Raw genomic sequence first — 25,462 nt, forward strand, 5'->3', positions numbered from 1 at the left:
GCTAAACATCAGTCTCCTTTCCATCATTTCCATTTTCTTTCAAGGAAATTCGGATACCTGCCAAGTTACAGTACCGGGCTTATTTTTGTCTTTGTTATCAGAAATGCCATTTAAAACCAGTGCAGTCCTTCTAAATTTGTAAAAGATTTTTTGAACAAAATTTAATGAATTGTTCTCGTATTTAGTGTTGGAATTTTATCCAATTGCAAGCCGTCACGTTTTTCGTTTCCTCCAAAGTTGCCAGCATGGCGGACCTCTTCGGTCTGCTCATGTTTTTCTTACTCTATGTCGTAAGTATTTAAAAAATGTTACTGTGAATATCCGAAAAATCCTTGTTAAAATCTCAGCTCAGCACCGTCATTTGTAATCACAATTTGGGGAGATGAAATCCTTATTTTACTTCGAAATCACCATATCATGATCAGCAGATCCGTGGTGGTGCAACAACAACAACATAAACCACTAGCGCAATAAGTTAGACGTTTGTATACTAAAGATACAACAAGAGCTAAGATTCGAGGGTCGTAAAGTTGACGGTGTTGCTTTTTACATTCACGTTGGTATCTGGTGATCAGAATGATTTTTAATGTTTTAAAGTTCGAGTCTGTACCGCTAGTCTCTCCAAAAAATTGCTGCACATTTTGGATCTCCAACTTGATGGAACAGATCTCAATGAACTCCGCGCAAAGGACATTCAAACTTACCTACAGTAAAAATACAGGCTCTTTTTTTATTCCTTTCTGGGTTGAATTAAGAAGATGAAAGACAGCAATAATTTTGTAGACGATTTCAGTGCCCAGACTCAGACATGTCAGATACATTTCAGCCCACAAGTAGTCCTGGATGGCCAGCTTATAGGACCTCGCGTAGTCATGGATTGCTCCCATTGATCTCTGAAGTAACCATTGTAAAATTTTGGAAAGCAGTTAATTACTAACCTTTTGACCTGTCCTGTTACTCCTTTATAATGCTTAGCGTCCCGGGGCATCTGACTGCTAAAATTCGGAGCTGTCGATCATCTCGGGGTGCGTGAGTGATTGGGGGTTTAACGTCGTGCTCAACAGTTTTTCAGTCGAATGACGACGATTGATCATCCCGAAGGTAAATATCTGTCTATATTTCAGCAAGTTTAACGTCTCTGTTCACCTGAACTTCACAAAGATGGCAGCCCATCACATACACCATCAGAGTTCCTGGGACACACATGCCAATCGTTTGGCCCAGCCGCTATTTTGGCAACTTCAGCGCACAGGTTGAGGTTGCTGGAATATGGATGGATATTTACCATTGAGGTGATCCACAACTCAGGATTTAAAGTCTGAGTCATGCTCAAACCTAGTTTGAGCATGACGTTTGCCTTGGAAAGTACATGTGGTGCGTAATCTGAAGCCTCTCACCATGCTCGGGGTTGTTGCCAAATTTTAATGAGGACTGATTTGTTTTAATGTAAGGGAGGGGGGGGGGGGAGGCAACACCGCAGGGAACAGTAAATCAGGACATGCTTCTGTCATCATGGACGTGACATTCACTGACACCCCAGTGCCGGGGCTCCTCCGGTTGACAAACTTTTTAGGTTTGATTTTTCGTCTGCCAGAGGTTATTTTACACTTGTCTCATGGGCAAGCGAGACAGGTGTCTCTGATGAGCGGACGACTGTTGAAATTGAGACCTGGTTGAATGTTAGAATTTTAAAATAGTCCATCCAGATGAACTAGTTAGAGTTTAGCTAGCTCTGGCTCTGTTAGAATTTTAGAGCAGCACACCGAGCCCATCCGGATGGACTACTTCATGTTTAGCTAGCTCTGCCTCTGTTAGAATTTTAAAATGGCACACTGAGTCCATCTGGATGGACTAGTTCGTGTTTAGCTAGCTCTGGCTCTGTTAAAATTTTAAAATAGCACACTGAGTCCATCCGGATGGACTAGTTCAAGTTTATCTAGCTCTGGAGGACTATACATTATCATAGCCCTCTCTGGCTCCATAAGCTTACCTACCCCCAGATGGCTATTTGAACTCCCTTTATTCTTGATTGGCCATAGCCATGATTGAGTCCATAGCCATAGCGGCAACCAATGGTTAAGTGTATAGTGTTTCACACTTATGATGTCAAACTTTGATATTGTGACAGTACATACAAATTTTTTATAAAATGCTCAAAAATGACTTTTTTGAGAGCCCTTACGTCTGTGAAAGAAAATTGCATGACAAACTACATTTTTTAGTAATAAACCATATTTTTATTTTTTTGTTCCATGTACTTGTTAGTTTTAATACAACTTGATTAGTTTGGGTGCCCAACTAGTTCAGGAAAAATAAAATACCTCTACATATGGGCGTATTATAACTATCTTGGCCTGTTTGCAGTGCAGAAAAGTTGTAAAGGTAGAAGTGATGGTACATGTAGTCTCAGTGCTATCTTTTCTCTCTTGTTTTTCAGGTGTATTTTTGTGGATTGTCAAAGTTTGTCTGCTGACCTATGTAGACTGGAAGGCTTCTCCCCAAACCTCCTCTGTAGCTCATGTGATCTTCTCAGCTCGTATCAACTAGAGGGGCTACAGCCCCGCTGTCAGGAATGTTGCCAGGACGACAAGGATTCATCGCAATCAGTTGTGGTAAGCCATGATTCACAGTTGAAAATAATAAAATATTGAAGGAAACGCTATTGAACATAGCTAACATCATGGTTTAAAAAGATTTAAATTTAATAATACTGTTTAACACCTGTTACTGAAGAGCCTTCACAAACAAAATCTCTCCACAGTTTCTGTCAAATTTACGATACAATGCGTGTATTTCTTAATTGACGTCAGCAGATATGACATTGTGTGCCTTACTTGACGTCCTATTTGTCTGACTCAATCACTGTCAATCATGCTGGAGTGATGTCACCAAGTTTTAAAGTAAAGCATCGTTTGTGACAATACGTCAGCCATGGGTGATGCTATATGTGCTTGCCCGACAATCACACCTGGCAAACATACTTGTAGAAAACTACAGAAAACATCTTTCTGAGTGGTCCTATAAAAATCTGCAATAGCAGTGTTAAAATATAGCTTTTTAAACTAAATGTTATTTTCAAAAAAAACAGGAGCTAAGCTGAGCAAACAATTAGTCCTAGAACCAGTTAAAGGAGATGTTCAAATCCACTCTGGTTTTTTCCACCAGCACACTGCGCACTGTCATGCATATAAGTGAAAGGCAGCAAGTCATCATTCATAGCTGAACGTTCCATGTGCTTGAGTATCAGTAGCTTTATCAAACAAGGTGTGGGTTCAGTACCATACTTGGACAAAGAATTATCAAGAATCCCCATCTTTCTTTTTTGTTTTTTTTTCGTCTTGAGCCTAATGGTTAAAGTGTCCGCCTCGAAGTCAGGAGGCCCGTGATCAAACCTGAGTTGGGTCATACAAAGACTTTAAAAACATTTTATGTACACAAACCTAATGATTCGTCATTCTCATTTGCCTGAATTGTTAGGTATAATGTAAAATAACATTCATTCATTCATTCTTTTTTCTTGAGACAACGGTGGCTGTAAGTGCTTCTCTTGTGTCACCAAACTCACCAAAGATCGGTCGATGACTTTCAGGGCTCTCCTCTTTGGAAAATAGGAAACAAACTCTGTGCGTTAAACACCAATCAATCAAACTTGTGAAAATGGCTATAGTACACAAGTTACATTCAAGTTTTGTATTTGTCAGATTTCATTCCAAACATTCATGTATGTTTCTTGAACATTCTAGTCCGTCTTGCATGAACAGCATGCCGGCAACCTGGTCTCAAAGAGCATATTTGTTTTGTTAATGCTTCTTTTATTGTATCTGTTGCATTGTTTGTAGACATACCCATATGCGGAACTGGTTGTGTGTGGATGAAAATTGGGGAGGTATCCACAAGTCCAAGGTAACCACTGTCACCATTAATCACAGGCTACTCCTGTACGTACATTTATTTATTTGGTTGGTGTTTTACGCCATACTCAGGAATGTTTCACTTATACATCAGCAGCTAGCATTATGGTGGGAGAAAACAGGACAGAGCCAGGGGGAAACTCACTCGACCATCCGCAGATTGCTAGGAAACCTTGCACATTCCTGGGCCATTGTGCTGTGTTAGCACGATACCCACTAGGCTGCAGAGACCCTCATCTCTTCTTTTTATATAACTCCTGGTTAGGTTTGTTTTGTGATCCGCTCTGCTCCTAAAGGGGGAGCCCAATGTTAATAAATTGCAGTGGAAAATTGAAAAATATAGTGAAGACCACATTTAAATTGTCTGAACTCTGAAGTGCCCTTTATCATACAAGTGAAATATCATTATATATACTGTCTTTCACCTAATATTTGGAATGTAAAAATGCACTTCAGAAGCATGTAAGGCAAAACTTAGTGTGGTTAAGAACAAAGTTGCCTTATAGTGGATGAATCAATCCCAATCAGAGCCAAATGTGTCATTGTAAAACAATGAGACTGTAGGCTATATACCGTAATTAGGAGCATGGATTACTGTATTTCACCAGAAGCAGATAAAGGCCTTAAAATGATAGTTTTGATGCCAAAACTTTTTTTTGCATAAGAAATGAATCAAAGGTCAGGAAAAATACTCTTTACAGTGTCAGTGCTGAATTTTACATGAAATATAGTACTATATGATTACATTTACCTCTTTTTTTTTACACCGGCCCTAGGGATCTATTTCTCAATATTTTCACAGGGAATTTTTTTTTTTTTTTTTAATTTTCAGTAAAATATAGCTCTTTTTTTGTTTTTCTTTTTTTCAACAGCTTTTGTAAAGAGCGACAAAGTGAACCAGTTCCCAGGCCTGACAGTGAAATACACTCGTGGTGCCGACCCCATCATTCGACTCCTCAACGAAAACAAGCAGGTTGAAGAGACACTGGGAATTGAAAAGTGGAACACGGACTCTGTGGAAGCCTTTTTTCATGAGCGTCTTCGAAAGTAATCCTCTAAGGATGGGAAATGGTGACATCATTTGAAAGATTCCAGTGACATGTATTTTATTACTGTTGTCTATCGAGATGTAAAATCGTAATTAGCTGTCACAAGACTTGTCACTTTTCTCTATAACATGGATCACAAAAAGGCTTTTTCCTCTATAAATCTTGGAAAAAATTCTGCCCCGAATGGCTGATGTTCAAAAATGTGTGGATACCATTGTTTATACACATGGATATTGTAAATTTGTTTTCAAGGGGAATAACTCTTTCTGTGATTGGTTTTATAGTCAGCCTCTCTTGCCAACCATCCTCTCCATGATGACTTTACATTTAAACCTGTTGGCTTGTAAAGTTGGAAGATCGAAGGTGATTGGCAAATTCAAATGTTGTTACCATGATACATATATCAAATTATATTTTACACACCTTGCTAGAAATATATTTATTTATTAAGCAGAAGTTTTCAAGGTTTGTGTTCAGACATTATCATGTTTTATCATCAAATGTCTTTTTATTGTCACTTTTACTAAGTCACTGTGAATAAAACATGTGCATGTGGAAGTAAGAATAAGTTTTGGCTTTTTTTTTCTTGTGCATAAAATACTTATGTCAGGTTGAGGAACATGAAAAGTATTCAGTTGAAAGGTAAAAAGTCATTAGGAGGAAAAAAAAAGAAACCAATCTTAGGTCCGGTTGTTAAGAAATTATCAAAAGTTAAACCAGGCTACGTCTTAATACCTGTGGTGTTTTAATACAAAACTGATGGACTTCAGTCTAGACTAAAGCTAATGCTGGTCTTACCTGCTCATACACTTTAAAACAACTCGGGCCAGAGTTCCAGAAGGACAGAGATGTATTCCTCTCAGGCCATATGTGGGAAGCTTCCAGTAACCTGCAGATGGTCGTGGGTTTCCCCGCCATAATGCAGGCTGTCGTCATATAAGTGAAATATTCTTGAGTAAGACGTAAAACATCAATCAAATACATAATAAATAAGTAAATGACAAGATTTCCCATAGTTGTTTACGCTTTAGCACTGAAGAAAAAGATACCTATACCGTTACTTGAAGTAATTCAGTGAAAAAGGAAAATACGGAGTAGAGCCGATTAGGTGGTCTTACATGAAGTTTAAAGGAGATCATTTGCCTTCTGCAAATGTGACATACATGTTGAGCATGCTCCGCACATAGAAAGAAGTCCGTGTAACGTGGCTGAGTTTGTCACTTTTTTCCTCAGGTATCAGGTCCGTGGGTGAGTGGTTAGCCTGCGTGCCATCTCGGCACAATGGTTGAGAAGCCTCTCACCAATGCAGTCTCTGTGAGTTCAAGTCCAGCTCATGCTGACTTCCTCTCTGGCCGTACATATGAAGGTCTGCCTGCAGAAATCCTCACCTTTACCATATGATGAATAATAGAGGGCTTCATCTTTCTCAAATATCGTATATAAATGTGATTCTAGAGGTGAAATTCAGCTTGGATTTTCAGCCTGTTGCATTGAATGTATTGCGCTATTTTTTTTTATCTGATGGGTCTTATTCTACATTAGGTACCATATACGAGAACAATGGGGTGAAAAGAAATTAAAACAGACTTTGAAGACATCCCGGCAATATTTTCACTAAAAATTCAGCGTTTATTTTTAAGTAGATTAATGGAATGTAAAACTTTATTTTCATCTTGGCCTGATTAAAAATTGTTGCCCGTATAGTGTAGTGGAGTGAGATGAAGTGAAATCTTCACCTTCTGAGAACAATGGGGAAAGGGGGGTCTCCAAAACTGAACGATTTCAACATCTTAGTATCTTAACCTGCTCCCTTTTGTTCTTACTTTTTAAATTTCAGTAAAATGCTGTGAGAACCAATTTGTGAGTAGTTTTGGTCTGTCCAACAGTTGAGAGCATTACTGAAAAAAAAAATGTCGAACACTACATTGCTTAAATATGGGATACTAGTTCATGCGTAGTCCTATGCCTTTATTACACTGTTTAAATATGCGGGCTGACATTAGAAATAGCTTATAGATATTTCACTCGAGTCATTACTGTACATGTATAGACAAATTATCAGGCCGTCAATTACATACAAGCACAGAAATGTGAAAGTGTGTTTCTCGTAACTCTGACAAGAGTATGCGATACTCACTGGTGTCTTGAAGGGTTTTGGTTTCGAGGCTAACACCTCGCCATATGTGACCAGCTATATATTAGGCAACGGGCAATATTTATTAAAGAACCTTTGGTTTTTCTTTCTTAATATATACAGTTTAGGTTGTGACCTATCATGCAAGAGTACCACAACAGCGTTTCTGTGAAGAAATGGCTTCAGCGAAGAGAGAGAGAGAGAGAGATCGGGTGCGTGTGTGCGCGTGTGTAGTGGGCGGAGAGTAAGGTGGGTAGCTAAGCTACATGATCTCGCGTTCCCAGTATGTTCATCGATGACGTCATTTCCGGAAATTTCTCATCACTGACGAAAAATATGCATAAATTAGAGAGGTGATTAGGGCATATACCCCAAAGATTTTTAATTTTCATTTTTTGCATAACTTTGTTGATTTCGCTTAAAAGCATAATCTTCATTTTAGTCTTCCTTTTCACGCATCCTTTAAGTGGGTAAGGAGATTGTCGGATGTTGCTTTTTGTTTTCCCCCTTTTAAAATAAAGGATTCAGATTTTTTTAAAAAATGTTTATAACCGGACACAATTTTATTTCATCACCACAGAAAATAGCTGATGTCATAATTTCCACTAAGAATCAAGCAAAATTCTTGTACATGTGTCTCTTTAAAAACAATCATGATATACATGCGTCCAACACCGTACCTGTTTTAATGAAGTTCATCCCCTTTAATGGAACACAATTTTTTTAATTATGTGCTGGAAATGATCATAGGATGCGATGTTTTTTTGTTTTTCAATTTCGTTCGGTCTTCGGCTGGGTCGTCCATACAAGATTGTTAAAAATTACATCCACCAACAGGTGACTTTTAGATATATACCGTATATTTATGTAATTAAATAAGATTTTAATAATGGTTAGAGCGTCCGCCTCGAAGTCGGGAGACGCCTCGAAGTCGGGTCATATGAAAGACTTTAAAAATAGTATTTGTTGCTGCCTCGCTTGGCGCTCAGCACTGAGCGGTTACAGCTAGAAAACAGAACTAGTGGGCCCGTTTTCAGTATAATGTGACTGGGTGGACGTCATTGTGTGGTGTCTTCGGCATGGTACTTTAGTGGCGGCAGAATTTTGACCGCATGAACTGGTCCTGCTCGTCGTCATATGACTGAAATCTTAAGTACGACGTAAAACCTGAGCAATAACGATCTATTGCGCCCTGTATATATATATGGTTCTTTACGCCGTACTGTAGAATATTTCACTTATTTACGATGACGACCAGGGAAAACACACGACCATTCGCAGGTTGCTGGAAGACGTTCCCTCGTATGACCGGAGAGGAAGCCAGGATGAGCAGAACTTGAACCTACTGCATTGGTGATCTAGTTCAAGTAGAAACTCAAGTAGAATAAGGCATTGTTGAGAGGCTTCTGGGTCATTGTGCTGTGTTGCGGCACCACAACGTTAAAGGCCCCCCCCCCCCCCACAATTTTCATCTTCATCGATGGGCCATGTAAATACTTCTCAAAATCGGGTAATGTCACGATATGGCTGCCGATGTGGATATAAAGTCGCAATCATTCGCTCTAAAGCGGCTTCTGTACGCAGCGCTGTTTTCTAATTTTACTGCGACATGATTCCGCAGCCAGACAACCCAAAATAAACATGAAAGTCAGATGAAAATATCACACAATGTCCGCTTCTATCCGGAGATAATACTTTTTGTTCTGTTTATTGCCTGGTTAAATGATGAAACTGCGTCTTAAGCCGTTAATCTCCTTCGCTATAGCTCCCGGTCTCTTCGAGAATCTCAGCGCCTATTTTATACTTACTTACAATATGTCATTCGCTTCAACTATAATTGCGTAGGAAGATCTGCCAGCAATATGTGGATTTCCCTCGGGCTTTGCCTGGTTTCCTTCCACCATAATGCTGACCGCGGTCGTGTAAGTGAAAAACTACAGTGTACTAGTGGTACACAGTGTTCTCACAAAAATGCGCATCCACATTACGCTGTGTACCAGTAGTACACAAATTGTGTAATTCATGTAACACATCCACAGTGACGTGTGTGTGTGTGTGTGTGTGTGTGTGTGAGTGTGTGAGTGCGTGTGTGTGTGTGTGTGTGTGTGTGTGTGTGTGTGTACCGCTGATACACATGTCACTGTCGATATACAACTTTGTACACAATCGTTTTTAGAGAGAAGTCTTGAGTGCGGCGTAAAACGCCATGTAATCTAAGCATGGGAGCGTTAGCTACTTGGCAAAGATCGGTGCATGGTTCACTCTGGACACCCCCCGGCTTCCAGTACCTATAAACCTTACGACCGTCATGTACATGAGTGAAAAATCCTTGGAATTACCATGACATCAATAAATACCAGTCAATAAATTACTCACCCAACCGTATGTGAGAGGGATCGAAAGGAGCTCAGTGAGTTAGATATGCTACCTCAACAACGGCGAGCTGGGAGTTTTGATTAATTTTAGACCAGTGACATCTAATAAAGTGACATCTAATAAATTGCAATTAACATCAGCGCGTTTTTCCCCCACCTAATTCTGCTTAAGCCATGATGCGAGGGGACGTGTAATTTACTACTATTTATGCATATACATGAACAGTTAGAATAAAACGCTAACTGAGGTAAATTGACAAGAGGCCGTATTTCACCGGTTACGTAAGACCATTTGCCAGCTATCACACTGTCGTCGCTGCTCTGGTTTAACTCTCTATGCTGTACACCGATCACACTGTCGTCGCTGCTCTGTTTTTACTCGGTATCCTGTACGTCTATCACTCTGTCGTCGATGCTCTGGTTTTACTCTCCATGCTGTACGTCTATCACACTGTCGCCACTGCTCTGGCTTTACTCTCTATGCTGTACGTCTATCACACTGTCGTCGCTGCTCTGGCCTTACTCTCTATGCTGTACGTCTATCAAACTGTCGTCGCTGCTCTGAATTTACTCTCCATGCTGTACGTCTATCACACTGTCGTCGCTGCTCTGGTATTACTCTCTGTGTTGTACGTCTATCAAACTGTCGTCGCTGCTCTGAATTTACTTTCCATGCTGTACGTCTATCACACTGTCGTCGCTGCTCTGGCCTTACTCTCTATGCTGTACGTCTATCACACTGTCGTCGCTGCTCTGGTTTTACTCTCTATGCTGTACGTCTATCAAACTGTCGTCGCTGCTCTGGTTTTACTCTCCATGCTGTACGTCTATCACACTGTCGTCATTGCTCTGGTTTTACTCTCTAAGCCGTACGTTTATCACACTGTAACATTGACTCGAGGTCCTGCTTCACGCTAATGGCACCTCACGGGATTAAAAAATATGCCACTTCCTTATTGTTCGCGGAAACAATTTTTGTTAAACGACGTCTCTTTGTACTAAGGCAGGAATTAAAGTCCATCTTTGCTTGGAATGGATTCCACAATGTAGTAAAACATAATCTAATATAGGACTGCTTCGGTGGCCTAATGGTTAATGCGTCCGGCTCGAAAGTTGGAGACCCTGTATCAAAAACCCGGATACGAAAGACTTCAAAATGGTAATTGTTACCGCCTCGTTTAGCGCTCAGCACTGAGAGCTTAGAGCAAGGAAACAGGATTGGTTGGCCCAGTGTGAATATAATGTGACTTTGAAGGGTGTCGTGTGGCGTCTTCGGCGTGATACTTCAGTGGAGGCAGCACTTTGGCGGCAGGGACTCTCCCTGTCACCAGAAGACACAATGTATGTACACACGCCCAATGGTCCCTCATTGTTATGTGGCTGAATAATTGTTAAGGACGACGTTAAACCCCAAGCATTCACTCATTCATTTATTCATTGATTGATTCATTCAAAACGTATTATCTTGCATGGATCCATTTGATGAAGAACATTAAAAGATTTTAAGCCCGACTATTTTTACGTATTTCTTTTTCAAGGGGCGGCTTCCAAAATATTTCAAAGATGCTAGGTTGTCGAGCCAGCTATGATTGTCTTAGCTCTCAACAAGTTATACTTTTTTCCCACATTTAAGGTATTTATACAATTCGAATCTGGTTCTCATCTTTAAATGAGAGGAAAGACAAGGAAATGAAGAATCAAATTGTGAAATAAAAAACACACCGCCAAAAGTAACCCTTGTGGGTTCTATAATATCTTTAGTTTAATTATACCTATATGTATTTTATGGGTGCCTAACACACAGTGGGCAGGTGTACAGGTGTATATAGATGTATGTGAATAAGAAACCGGAGTGCCCTCAGCAGTGGACCGTCCTTTGCAAGTTACCTGACAAAAGCTCTTTGCAATCAAGCCGAAGCCAAGAAATAGCCAGTGCTGTATTAGAACTCTTGGGGATATAATTCTATTAGTCTTTGTGCCTATTTTAGACTTGTGAAGTAGGTTGCCTTTCTGCCAAGTTTACATGATCTTAGCTCCGTTTCTGGCTTCTTCCTTGTCATATTCTCAAGAAAGTTTCATTTTTACCACCGTGATAACCTGATGATCTGGGTGAAGCAAACAGTAGTAGCGCTATCCAGAGGCCCCACCGCCGACATATAAGTGAACGATTCTTGAGTAGGGCCTAAAACACCAATCAAATAACTAAATACAACCGTAGAAAGGATATCCAGTGGTCTGGTTGCAGCGAGACTATTGGGCATCCTTTCCTTACATAAAGTTCTTCGGGTCTGACATGCGCACTCTAATACTCATTCCAGTCATGGCACTGACGGTTTTTAGACAAACCGGTAACGTATTACTCATGCATTGCAACAAAACTATAGGTCAATCCAGTTTGAACCTGAGCTGTCATTGCTGGAAATTAAGGGTTTTATTATTGGTCAAATAAAGGACGTAAGACCCGGGAGCAAAAGCAACCTTTGTCGAAAAATAATAATGACAATTTCGACGAAAATAACAGCCATAACGGAGTTTTAAATTCTACTTCACCGCAATTAATGAATTATTGAAAACAATTGTATATCAGCTGCATGTAACAACAAAAAGATTCCCAAAAGTTTGTCATTCAATTTTATTTTATTGATGTCCATGCATGGACAAAACAAACATATCACAGCTAAACAAAAGTTTGGTGGGTGTAGTATTACGTATATCGTATACTGTGTATAACAACATTTATTTTTCAAGAGATGGCACTTTGAGTTCAAATATATACATATGTAAATATGTGTATATATACATATATACATACACATTACATTTTTAATAAATATGACATTTCCAAGTAATTCAAGGTTTCTTTGGATTCAAGCTATGTAAACGAAAAAAAAAACCTTTTATTAATTTTTCGTGAAAGTTTGGAAATGTTCTGAGTTTGAAGTAATACTGACGTCTTTAGTCGGCGAGATAAACTTGTATTTCATATATACATATACTTATGTATCTCAAATACATGTATGTATTTTAAATACATCAATACAGAGTGTAAAGCTTCAGTACAAAAAATAGACCCACCTTTACAATAATATGCATCCAAGCCCTTTGATATCAAACAAATAACAATTTAAAGCAGATCCAAAATGAGGACAACCATGTCTATTCCACGTTAGTAAGTTGATTTTGCACATTTAAGTCCCTGAGAATATGAAAGAAAAATAAATAAATAACTAATATCGCCTACGTCATAACCTGCTGTCAGGTTGGTGGTTGCTTGGTGACGGATCCAATGCTTTCTCTGTCCAAGAAGGTGGGATAATCACGAGCGGTTTTCCTTCGCATGGCCGCCAGACTAGCATCTGTGCACTGTTCGCATTAGGCGGCACTAAGGCACACTTTGGAATTGGAACATTCCTAGAGACGAGCTGAGGTTGCTCTGGCACTGGGTCGCTGACCAACTTCGCCCTGTGGCCGAGTGGCCGCTGGGGCTGGACCATAATGTCCAGTTTCATAGTCCACCGAATGGTCTTTAAGATGTAGGACCGGCGATCCGCCATGTTCCAAGCGACAAGCCAGACGTAGAAACTTTGGTCTCGCTGAACTCTCGTGAGATTCGGATCCTTTTGACCGCTATTGGCTGGATTTCGCCACGTGACGTGAGGATGGAAATTGTCATGCATTGCTACATAGGCCTCGCGTTCTTTGCAGGGCCCTTTGAAAATGGCCGTCTCATCGTTTGACCCGTACCATGGATAATGACGACCGTCACAATCGCTGATCATCGGCCGACCACTCTTCAGTTCTGGAAACTCCCAGCTCGTGCTGCAAACGGAAGTTTCGAAACCATTAAGTTTTGTTTTTTGTCAGTAAAACAGAACACCTAATGTGGTATAATGGAATCCCGATTAAACTTCCATAATACATGCATTAAATGGTACGATTGCCTGTTCAGAAAAGTATACATTTCTCACGAGCAGTTTTGATCAGTCGCCAGAAGTCAAAGGTTTACCACATCAGAACAATCTCCGCCAGGGTTTACCAAGTCACTACAATCTTCCCCAGGGTTTACCAAGTCAGTACATCCTCCCCCAGGGTTTACTAAGTCAGTACAACTTCCCCCAGGGTTTACCAAGTCAGTACAATCTCCCCCAGGATTTACAAAGTCAGTACAATCTCCCCCAGGGTTTACCAAGTCACTACAATCTCCCCACAGGGTTTACCAAGTCACTACAATCTCCCCCAGGGTTTACCGTCAATACAATTGCCGCCAGCATTTACCATGTCAATTCAACCGCCTAAGAGTTTACCAAGTCAGTACAACGATCTAAGGGTTTACCATGTCAGTACAACGGTCTAAGGGTTTACCAAATCAGTGTAACTGCCCAAGGTTTTACCATGTCAATACAATCGCCTAGGGGTTTACCGTCAATACAATTGCCGCCAGCATTTACCAGGTCATTTCAACCGCCTAAGAGTTTATCAAGTCAGTACAACGGTCTAAGGGTTTACCGAGTCAGTACAACGGTCCAAGGGTTTACCAAATCAGTGTAACTGCCCAAGGTTTTACCATGTCAATACAATCGCCTAGGGGTTTACCGTCAATACAATTGCCGCCAGCATTTACCAGGTCAATTCAACGGCCTAAGAGTTTACCAAGTCAGTACAACGGTCCAAGGGTTTACCAAGTCAGTACAACGGTTCAAGGGTTTACAAAGTCAGTGCAACCGCCCAAGGGTTTACAAAGTCAGTGCAACCGCCCAAGGTTTTACCATGTCGATACAATCGCCTCAGGCTTGACCGTGTCAGTACAATCGCCCAGTGGTTTAACAAGTCAGAACAGAGTGAAACACTTAGTGGAGGTCTCTGAAGATCCCCAAATTTGATTCACTGCATGAAAAATTGGCAACGTGCTATATGAAGGTCTCATCTATAAGATGTACTTACAATCCGTCTGCGCCGTAGGTATTGTGGAACATCATCTCGGTGCAGGCCTGGATCCAGCCGACCTTCCACTTTTCTCCCTCCTCAAGAGGGCCCATCTGGACAAGAGCACTGGCTCTGAAAACAAAACAGGGCTCACATGTATATTCGTCGCACACTGTGTTAATGTAATTGTTTATGAACGCATTGATAACACAGCGTTTTGAGTTATTCTAGAGCAGTGACGCGTCTAAAAAATTTCAATTAACGTCACTGCATTTTCTTCCCCCAGTTCTGCTTGAACCATGGTACCTCGGGGTGTGTAAAATGCTACTATATTTAAGCATTTACACGTAGCGTTAAAATAAAACCCTCACTGACGTAAACTGAGGCACATAACCATCATCTTATTTATATCTATATATTTACCTTAACATGCATTTGTAATTATACGAGCTACACAGACGGTCCAAATGACAGTAGAACGCATCATCTTCTTCTGTGACGTTGCAGTGCATGTATGTTTTATGAGTACGGGTGCAGCAATAATTGTGACACAATAAAGGAAAGAACGAATGCATGACACCTATTAATTAAATAACGAATACATGACCTAGCCTACATATCCGTCACCAGTTTGCTATAAGTACAAACCGTTTACCAAGAAACCGCATGATTAACCAAGAACAACTGGGTCATCCAACTCGGAGAGCTGTGTGTTCAAACATAATCAAACCTTGAACCTTGCTGGCTGGGGCAAATGTTCCTTGCAATTTTCCAAGAACTGTTATCAAGGGATCAATCATTGGAAAAATCGTGTGGTGTTATGCGGAGTTTCCCGGAACTCCGGGCATACAGCTCCCCCTTCCCCGCTACTGTATGTATGACACAGCTTTGAGAATCGGCTCTTCCAGGAAACGAAAGTCATATATATATATATATATATATATATATATATATATATATATATATATACAAAATTATGTATGTGTGTATTGTTGTCAACAATACACAAGGAAGGTTTGGTAGTTGTCCCTGGAGATACATAGTCATGTTTTATGCAGAGAATTCTATGCTTTTTTCCAAGACGTTATATATCTATGACTACATGCATGCATGGCAAACAGTGAAAGGCACGTTCGCCTCATACCTATATAGCCGTATGTGGATGCACATTGACAGAATGGAAAGAAAAAAGAAACAGTACAATCTTCATATCCACTTTGTGCTACACAACCGGGCACACCTTTACAGTGACATGAATATTTTTTTTTCGTAGCAATGCATTTCGATTCCTGATATGTACACATATCCCTGAGCACCCGTGTTTACTTGTGGATATGTGTTATATTTAAAACCCCGTGTTTTGAGAGCGACATCATGCACTCGCAATTACTAAAAGCAGCAGCTCTCACAATTCGACATGTGTATTCGATAACAGCTATAAACGGTAGTTTTATTATAGCCTTCACAGGAATCTGACTGTATAAATACAGAATATTCCTGTATCAAGGTGGCTTTGTTCAGGTTGCAATGACACACGAAGGGCATCTTGGTTGTATATATGACGTACACGCCGCACTTTCATCCCTGGAGATTATCCCGTATTCTGTATATAGGCTTATAGACCACGTTGAATTAACTGACGACTTACACTGTGCATAAATGACAGCTACGGGCAATCCAAATGTGAACTAAAATGGCGGTTGTTTGTTGTACACCATGCCTGTAGATGCGTTTACCTCAAATGCAGTTATGTTGTGATAACAACCTTGGCTTTCTTAACCCTACAGAAACTGCAGACACGGCATGCTGTAAATATAGACGCGATATGGCACCTGACGCTCTTCACAATTATCTAGGCAATCCGCTTACTAAGACGCGTGCACTGCACCAAATTCCAGTTATTCAGTAGACTTTGAGGAGTCCTTGCACCGAGTGATCTCGCTTATTCTCAAGAAAAAAAAATGGCCAACTCATTGGCCAACTCGCTTAGCGCATTCCCGTCGGCCAAACTAGGAACGTCCTGAAATGCATTCCCCTTCGCAGTTTCTCCATCACTCTCATCTGCTAATCGATTCCCATCGGTTAATTTTTGCTAAACGATTACATCCCTCGTTGTCCACGCAAATTTGTATCAAACATACTAATGTCTATCAGTTTTATTTCCTCTCAGGTCAGCACATTCCCGTTGGCCATTATCGCTTCCTATATACCACCTTCTCACCAACAGCTTTTCGCTTCTAAATCACATTCTCACGCATGGGACAGTTTTCGTCGTCTAGCATATAGTCCTCGAACACTTTCCCACTGAGCACATTTACATCGGCCATATTTCCTCTTTTGGCCCGTTTTCTCTTTATAGGACACTCTTAATGACCACCCTCTCTCTCCACGTTTATTGCACATTCCCATCGGCCACTTTCCCATTTAGGCAAATTTTCATCGGCCAATTTCCATTGGTCACATTCCCTTCCTAGCACATTCCCATTGTTTATTCCATGACCCCGCAACCCTCCCACCTCCTCCGACCTCATCTTACAAGTTTGAAAAATCCACTCTCCCATTATAACGCCAACCCATCCCTTTAGCAAATTCCCATCAGCCCCATTCCCAGTCTAGATATCACATTCCAACAAAGTTCCCGTCCGCCAAGTTACCATCATGCTGGCCAGGGCACATCTACCTGTCCCGCGTGGCTGATTTCGTCAAAGAAGCAGTATATTGCAAAAAGCAAAGTACCCCAAACCCATGCACCATTTAATACCACCCCAACCCACACGCGTTCCTTTTCTCGCGTGCACATCACACCAACATACCCTCTCCTGCAATTCCGCATATATCCACACACATTGACGGGAACCAGATGGAACCAGACTCGCTTTGTATCTTCGTATAGTCAATGCGTTGCCGAGCAACAGAATTGGTTTATTGCGTTTTTCTGGGAAGGCGGATTATTTTTGCTCCCGACTGTTTAGAATCAGGTGGGGTGACCTGTCCAGTCGAGAAGCTAATGACCGTTTCTCTGAAACAATAACAATTACTTGCAGACAGTCTTTGCAACCCAATCAGCCTGATGGTTCCAGGCTATACAAGCTATCGCCGCATGATGTTTTATTATCGATATTTCAAGGAAAACTGCAATGGAAGAAATGCGAAAGGCACGGCACATTTTTGTTTTCACCTGCACATATTCTTCATTCCAGTTCCAGATCTATACAGACACTAATTGCATCGTGTTTTGTTGTCGATTTAAAACAAAGGCGTTTAAAAGAAAACTGCAATGGAAACAATGCGAAAGTCAATGCACTTTCATTTCTTTTGTATTTCCGCTTGCAAGTATTTCCTCAATGTGAGGAAAAGCAATGTGAAAAAACCTTCATTTTTTTTATCTTTCCGCCTGCATCACCCCCCACCCCCCACCACACACACCATGAATCCAAACCCGCCAGCCCTCTATCCAACCAACCCATTCACCCCACTCCACCTTAATTGCTATGTAATGTTCGCTTAGACATCCATGCTTTTGTGTATTCCGTGTTCAAATACAGCTGTCGCTAGTTTGATTTCCTCTGCGGCTTTTAGCCCAGAGCTTTGTCAAGTACCTGGAGAAGGTATGTGTCCTTTTTTCCGGACAATCTGGTTTCCTCCACCCGCAAACCTGATTGTCGCCACATAAGTAAAAAGATTATTGGACAGCGGGAGGAAACCGCTTAGAATTTAATTAGCTGTTATCCATATGTGTCCAGGAGGTCAATGCGTACAGTACAGTGAACTCCACGATTTCTACGATAAAATACACTTTGCATTTAAAGGTCCAAAAATGCAAACTTGCGCCCTTTTGCTATTTTATTACTTTGACAAATAGATTTACGATCGCGATTAATATACCATTCATAACAGATTATGGATCATCATAAAAACATCAAATGTCCTGTTCCACGTAATTTGTTTTACTATCGTCGTGCAAAACGATATGTGAATGCTGTTTTTAAATCCAGTCTAGTACTGGAACCTGAGACTACATACAACTGCGTAATTAATGGGACTATATGCGTTTGAGAAAACATTATACGACGAATGCAGTGTTTCATTTCAGCTTTTTTTTTATCCAACAACTGTCAGATAATATATGTGCACATCATGTGTGATGCGGCCTATAATGACACCAGATTCTATATCGCGCATTGCCTCGGACTATAAACTATTTGCGAGGGTACAAAGCGACCAAAGGTTATATTTAGTTTCTATCGAAAGCAAACTACATGCGTATAAAGAAATTAGACATTTATATACTCCGGGGAACATCAACAACATTTTCCAAAGGAAATTCCTGAGCAGCTGTTACGTGTATATACATGAACTGTGTTGACCAAAAACAACGTGCAAGGTGTTCTGACAGACATTTTAATGTTTACAGTTCAAACAGCACGAATGATGCAAAATGTTTTGGTTCGCTGAGGAAAGGGGCGCCTTTCTTGGAGCAATGGTGACTGGTGTGCAAGCCTAGCTGATCATTACCCCTTTGTAATGCATGCGTTCTGTGTTTATACCACGGAATCCGCCCATAAATCGTCATCCTAAAAGTAGCAATGGACAATAGACTACGCAGTTTTGATCTGAATTACTTTATAAGAAGGAAACGTTCCCCACTGGGCCAAACCACTTTTCGTGATCTTCGATTTAAGAAAATAAGAATATAGTACAGAGTCTCAAACAGCCAGGAAAATGTCATCTTGGGAATAAAAAACATGCGTAATTAAACTGTACAGCATGCGCGGATTGGGCTTCATGGCCACGCCATTCTTATTTTTGGAGTTTGTTTCGAAGGATTTGGTGACATCGTGCGAGAAATGTTGCTCTATAATGGTAACTTATAATAATAATACTGGTTTTTAAACTCCCTCACACTCTCACGGCGGTTAAATTTATTGGCGGGGGATCAAGAGTGCCCAGAGTAAAAACTGCGCCCTCCCACAGGTGCTTGCGAAACCCCCTGTCTTAAAGCAGCAGTCGACCCAGCGAGAGCTGGATTCGAACTCGCGACCTCACAAGACGACAGGTCTTGGAATGAGAGAGTTGACATCAGAGGAATTAAAACGCTCAGAGAACTCCTTCTCTCGGTATTTGTGGCAGTGGAAGAAAACACCTCCAGGAAAATAAGATAAATCAGTTTGGTGTATATAATGTAAGCAATTACATACATGTCCTTGGAACAGATATAAATATGCAAATATGTTTAGACTATATGGTCTCTTTAGACCATATGTGGACTGAAATCAATATTTTCGCTAGTTCTAAGAAAAGGGACCTGTAATTGACGGTGAACTGCTTTGATGGCAAGAGATTATTATTCAAAAATGGTGTCAAAACAATGAAAGCATCAATGACGCACATGTACATCGGGTACTTCCTTTAGCAACTGCTCATGGTTACACAACATACATATGGGGTTATATATGGGGGTAGTTTCAGCGTTTCTATACTGAACCGATGCTATATCTGCATGCACAACACACGCAAAACTATAGTAGTATATAAATGACTCAAGGCAGTGTAACATCTAAACCTGTTTTTTTTTCCTTTGGAAGTTTTCGTGCGCTAAGGAATATTTCACTACGTGCCGGCTGTCAAGTTTAGGTGCCAATGGAGGAGCGCCAGAATGTCCCAGAGGAAATCGCCGCACCTCGTCAGGTGTATGTATGAGAAACCCACTCACGTAAGGCCGCAACTCGCCAGGTGTATATATGACAAACCCACTCACGTAAGGCCGCACCTCGTCAGGTGTATGTATGACAAACCCACTCACGTAAGGCCGTAACTCGCCAGGTGTATATATGACAAACTTACTCGCGTAAGGCCGCAACTCGCCAGGTGTATATATGACAAACTCATTCGCGTAAGGCCGCAACTCGCCAGGTGTGTATATGACAAACCCACTCACGTAAGGCCGCAACTCGCCAGGTGTATATATGATAAACCCACTCACGTAAGGCCGCTCCTCGTCAGGTTTATGTGTGACAAACCCACTCGCGTAAGCCCGCAACTCGCCAAGTGTGTATATGACAAACCCACTCGCGTGAGGCCGCAACTCACCGGGTGTAAACATGACAAACTCACTCACGTAAGGCCCCCCCTCGTTAGGTTTATGTATGACAAACCCACTCGCGTAAGCCCGCAAGTCGCCAAGTGTGTATATGACAAACCCACTCGCGTGAGGCCGCAACTCGCCGGGTGTAAACATGACAAACTCACTCACGTAAGGCCGCACCTCGTCAGGTGTATGTATGACAAACCCACTCGCGTAAGGCCGTACCTCGTCAGGTGTATGTATGGCAAACCCACTCGCGTAAGGCCGCAACTCGCCAGGTGTATACATGACAAACCCACTCACGTAAGGCAGCAGTCCAAATAATGACAATAATCTTATGCAAAGATTAGGCTGGTTTTCAGATTTGATCCTTCAAAGTGAGTCTATACAAACTTTCATCGAAATCGAACAATACTTGGGGTATATTTTGCAAGAAGCCAAGGCGCGACAGACAGACAGACCGACAGACAGGTATGCATATTCAGATTAATATCTCTCACTTTCGCGGAAGCGGGACACACATTTTTTTATCAAAAACAGCGAAGTTTAACAACCGTTTTCCTGTAAAACTGCAAACAACTGACGGAGGAGAATTAACGACTTAACACGACCGATAAATATTATACGCGAAATCTTCCTCGATTACGTGATTCCCGGATCATGTAAGCACATGTAAGTTTATTATAACTTAATCACGGTAGATATATTGATATCGCTGAAACAGTTTATATACCTGCTAGGTTTGGACTGTTACACTGTACATAGGTATTTACACCCATGTTTACATACAAATACATATGCTGCATTCAAAAGTTCAATACTGAATTATGATTATGTACAGAGGCATGAAAAGTATACGCGAGCCCTGGCCAGTACGTTCGTGGGTTCGAATCTGGCCTTAGACGTTAGCTTCGCGTTGAGGTTTTGCACATACAGGCGAGGTATATGTAGGCCTATGAGGATTTCTTCTGGGATGTGTAACCAATGTAACAATCTGTACGCAGATGGAAAGGAAAGGAATGGTCCGTCATGGCACCAATTAACATATTTGTGAAAGTTTGTCTGTGTGATCAAAATATAAAAATTCCATCCCTAAATTTCGTTTCATGAAAATTTCCCCAAATTGTTGTTTAAACAAGACTTGACGTGACGATTCAGTATGTGGTAATATATGCACTTTAGAAAAAATCTGGTAATCAGAATCTTCATGCTACACAACGTAGACCAAACAGTTTACACAAAAAGAAAATCGACATATAAACATCTGTGTAAGCTATGCAGTTTAGATGACACCATGTGTAACCTGATTCATGCGGATGACATTTCAGCTGAATGGAATACTGCTAAACGGGAACGTGATTATGAGAAGGCCTATACCCGTTTATGGTAGGAGGCGGTATACGCTGTAAAAGGTTAAGTAGGTCACCTATAACTTATTAAGTAGGTTGCCCTACCCGTCTTTTTTACTCCCAAACTAGGTCACTACATGGGCTACATCCTGACACATGTTGGTCTCTTCAGGCAGACAAACCCACGCTTTTCATCCTATATAGCGGTGACCCGCGTCCGTGGATACTCAACCGTGTCCGTGATGTGTCTTACTATAATGACGTGGATATATATTATACATTACAGGAGGGGTGGGGGTGGGGGGGTGTGAGGGGGAGAGTTCACATGTCTAAGTGGGCCTACTGATTTCGTTATGTGACCCTCCATGATGCGCCACAAATCCACACCCATACCTGTGGGCATTTCATCTGTCTGAGAATATATATGATTTGTGTGTATTCAAACTTACATGTATGCCAAGGGGTCAAACGATACATACATGTGGACTACGGGATATAATATTAAGAGATAGTCATCTGCCTATAGGCCAGCATCTGACACACATTTACTGTACAGGAGCCGAAACGAGATCCCACGTGGAGAAACGCTAGCCGGAATTAAAAAAGGGGGCGGGGCATATACATATGTATCTGTGGCGCGGTTTTGACGTGTAGCTCTTTTTAGAGAAGTACCGGCTCTTTAGTGTAAAGTGTAAACTGAAATTTTTAAGGAGCGTACCGAGGACGATAGCTTTTTGTTTCCTGTTGTTGACTTTTAACAATGAAGTTTTCCGCATCCTACAACGTCGTACTGAGTGCACTATGCCACACGCCGGCTTACCCCTTATAGGTCCACTATTTTCATGCCACATGCTATTCCTAATTAAATTCAAAAAAAAAAAAAAAAGACAAGATAAACAGATGTTAAAAAAAGCTTGACTGGATGTCCAGACACGCGCATAAATGCCGTATATTAACGTAAGGCTCGAAGATTTCAGCAAATGGGCTTAAAACGATATGCACCTAACGTCATGCCTGGTGTGTTATAATAACAGCGATATAACTGTAATTAGTCTGTTTAAAGTTATCAATTTCACCTTAATAATGGCAAAGTGCCTACTTCAGAGCTATGTATTTGTTTGCTTCATCGGCATATATGGCATGTGTGTAACCTAAAAAATAAATGTTGATTATATGGCTTAACGCCAATTGGCAGAATGACGGTGTCTGTAAACCAGTAAACGTTTTGCACTCAACGTGTTTGTCATGTGTGAGTGTAGAAAAAAAGTTTACCGCAGGTATACGCGTGCTAAGAAGTCAAATGATCACAGCATTCAGGTAATATGATGTCCTGATTTCGAAAAGAATGAACAAAAAACGTTTTAGTTTGTTTATGTATGTCAGATTGCAAATATGAAAATAAGGATGGGTTGTTGAAATTATGTTAAATCTATATGTAAAAATGGTGTGATAAAAATTAACAATGTATTTCCTGTGTGACAATTTATTGCAGGTCTAGTTGTCAAACGGTATCGTGTTACGTATCCTAAACATTTAATTGTTTGAAATTATTACTCAATATACGGTGTCGTTATATATATGTAGTATATGTCTGTAGGCCTGTCTGAACTTGTTCGCCAGTGCAGCTTCATGTGCGGGAAAGCATACATCTCTCAGGTGTCTATAATACGAGGAGTTGTGACATTTAAGATGTGAAATACAAGGGAAGTCACAGCGTATTACACTGTGCATCTATACATGCAATCGGCTGCCAGCATATGCGTCACTTCCGTCATGATGCAAAAAAAAAAAAAAAAAAAAACCCACATAAAACCCACATTTAATCTAAAAGGTATATCTTTTGTCGCGAGATTCTCTGAAATTTCCTGGTTTATTGTGTTCTTAGAATATATATAAACAGAAAATATATATATATATGTGTAATAACAGCTTACAGTTATCTATATATAGTCTGTGGACTTTCACGGAAACGATAAACGCCGCAGACTGGGGCCTATATAAACGGATCAGGAGTAGAGTAGGCTTCTACGTACTATATATATGATATTCTTTATCAGTCTGTCAAGTTATGGTGTGACTGGGATTATACATGTTCCAGCTGTCAGTTTATGATATAAAATATAATAGATAATCACAAGAATGAAGTAAGTAGTTCTGGTTATTATCATTCTATTTTTTTATATATATTCTTTCTGCCTGACAGGGGGCAGAAAGAAGAAAGACAGCCCCCCTCCCCCAAATATCCACACGCTCTCCTACCAAATCACTCACGTCCGACAGAAAAATATAAAACAAAATATACCCTATATATGAAAAAACGATGAGTGAGAAATAAAAATTAAAAATATATCGTATGTCAGGGTATATCATTTAGATGGCTGGAGATGAGATGCATGTTCACTGTTACAGTAACAACTCAGAGTTCTGCAGAATATTAGCTTACGTGACAAAAAAATATGCAGCATCATATAGTAAAATATGTATACAAACACTCTGTAGTATACAGGTGTTTCTGTCTGATCTGCCATCAAATCAGCGTGTAATTTATATGACACATTTCACACAATTCATAGAATTGATTGATTGATTTATTTCATTGTTTATTAATGCCATGCTCAATGTATCTCAGCATTGAACGCTATCGGAATATCTGAGTATGTACATTACTTATATATTTCAGGCATAACAATAGTAGTATAGGCTTCTGTGTACAGAGCATACTGGTATGCACGACGTGTTAAACGGGTCACGGTTTTATATGACGTTGATTAATTATACGAATGCTAAAATTCAAAGCGAGATACCTGTAATGCAGAGATATGTTGTTAAAGGTATATTCAAATTCACTCACCTGAAGTCCGGTGTTCTGTATTTGAGAACAGTTGGGGAAGTCTCATCTAGTTTTGTTGGTGCATTATCAATTTTTGCTGACACATTACTTATTCGAACCTTCCTATAAATATCTTGAACGGGCGACATTTCAGCAGTCTGAGTGGATGGATATTGCGCTCCAGGACGACTACTGGCTACTCCCATACTCTAACGCATCCTGACGAGGCCGTGCGGAGCTCATATCTGTCTGTGATATAAAAGGGCGAAATATAATACACCTTGAAACAAAAAAAAAAAGAAGGTAGTTAGGCTGCACGTATATGACGGGAAAACTGATAGATAGATACATAGGCCTTATACAGAATATTATGATCGAGCATTTCGTCGAAAAACACTTTAAAAAATATTTTTCAGAATAATGAGCTCGGATGTTTATTACCAGTAGCTGTGCCCAGGGTATATCCATCGTAAATAAAGAAAAAAATCACTAAAGAAGTAATTATGGATAGGTTTTACTTACACCTGTCGATGTTTCGTCGCCCTATGCCTTTCCTCGTGTAAGTGGCTTCTTTCTGTGGTGTGATGGACAGATACTGACAAGCTGATTGTTACGTCACGGCGCGAAGCGACCACGTTCCCACGTGCTTTGTGTTTACGCTGCCAGGAGTGACTCGTTGATGTATGAAGCTCCGGCTTCGTCATGGTGAGTCGACTAGCTACCCATCGGCGGAAGTGTAAAGTGGTATGAGCTCATTTAATCTACTTCTCGACCACATGCTATTTCCGGATGAAATGCAGTGAATT

General features: G+C 40.6%; 2 protein-coding genes across 2 annotated transcripts; one reads left to right on the forward strand and one right to left on the reverse strand.

Annotated features, from left to right (window-relative positions):
- The first annotated feature begins 245 nt into the window (after positions 1–245).
- Positions 246–5,519, forward strand: LOC135481002 (selenoprotein F-like). Its single transcript, XM_064760932.1, has 4 exons — positions 246–290; positions 2,286–2,612; positions 3,840–3,903; positions 4,784–5,519. Exons 1-4 carry the CDS (start codon positions 246–248, stop codon positions 4,960–4,962), a joined length of 615 nt encoding a protein of 204 aa, XP_064617002.1. The 3' UTR covers positions 4,963–5,519.
- Positions 5,520–12,338: 6,819 nt separating this feature from the next.
- Positions 12,339–25,297, reverse strand: LOC135480613 (protein FAM78B-like). The gene is made up of 4 exons (XM_064760497.1): positions 25,179–25,297; positions 24,678–24,905; positions 14,411–14,524; positions 12,339–13,288 (listed from the first exon to the last, which is right to left on the reverse strand). The coding sequence occupies exons 2-4, from the start codon at positions 24,860–24,862 to the stop codon at positions 12,712–12,714; spliced, it is 876 nt and encodes a 291-aa protein (XP_064616567.1). The 5' UTR covers positions 24,863–24,905; positions 25,179–25,297; the 3' UTR covers positions 12,339–12,711.
- Positions 25,298–25,462: the final 165 nt, after the last annotated feature.

This window comes from Liolophura sinensis, chromosome 13, assembly GCF_032854445.1.
Source record: "Liolophura sinensis isolate JHLJ2023 chromosome 13, CUHK_Ljap_v2, whole genome shotgun sequence".
Taxonomy (NCBI): domain Eukaryota; kingdom Metazoa; phylum Mollusca; class Polyplacophora; order Chitonida; family Chitonidae; genus Liolophura; species Liolophura sinensis.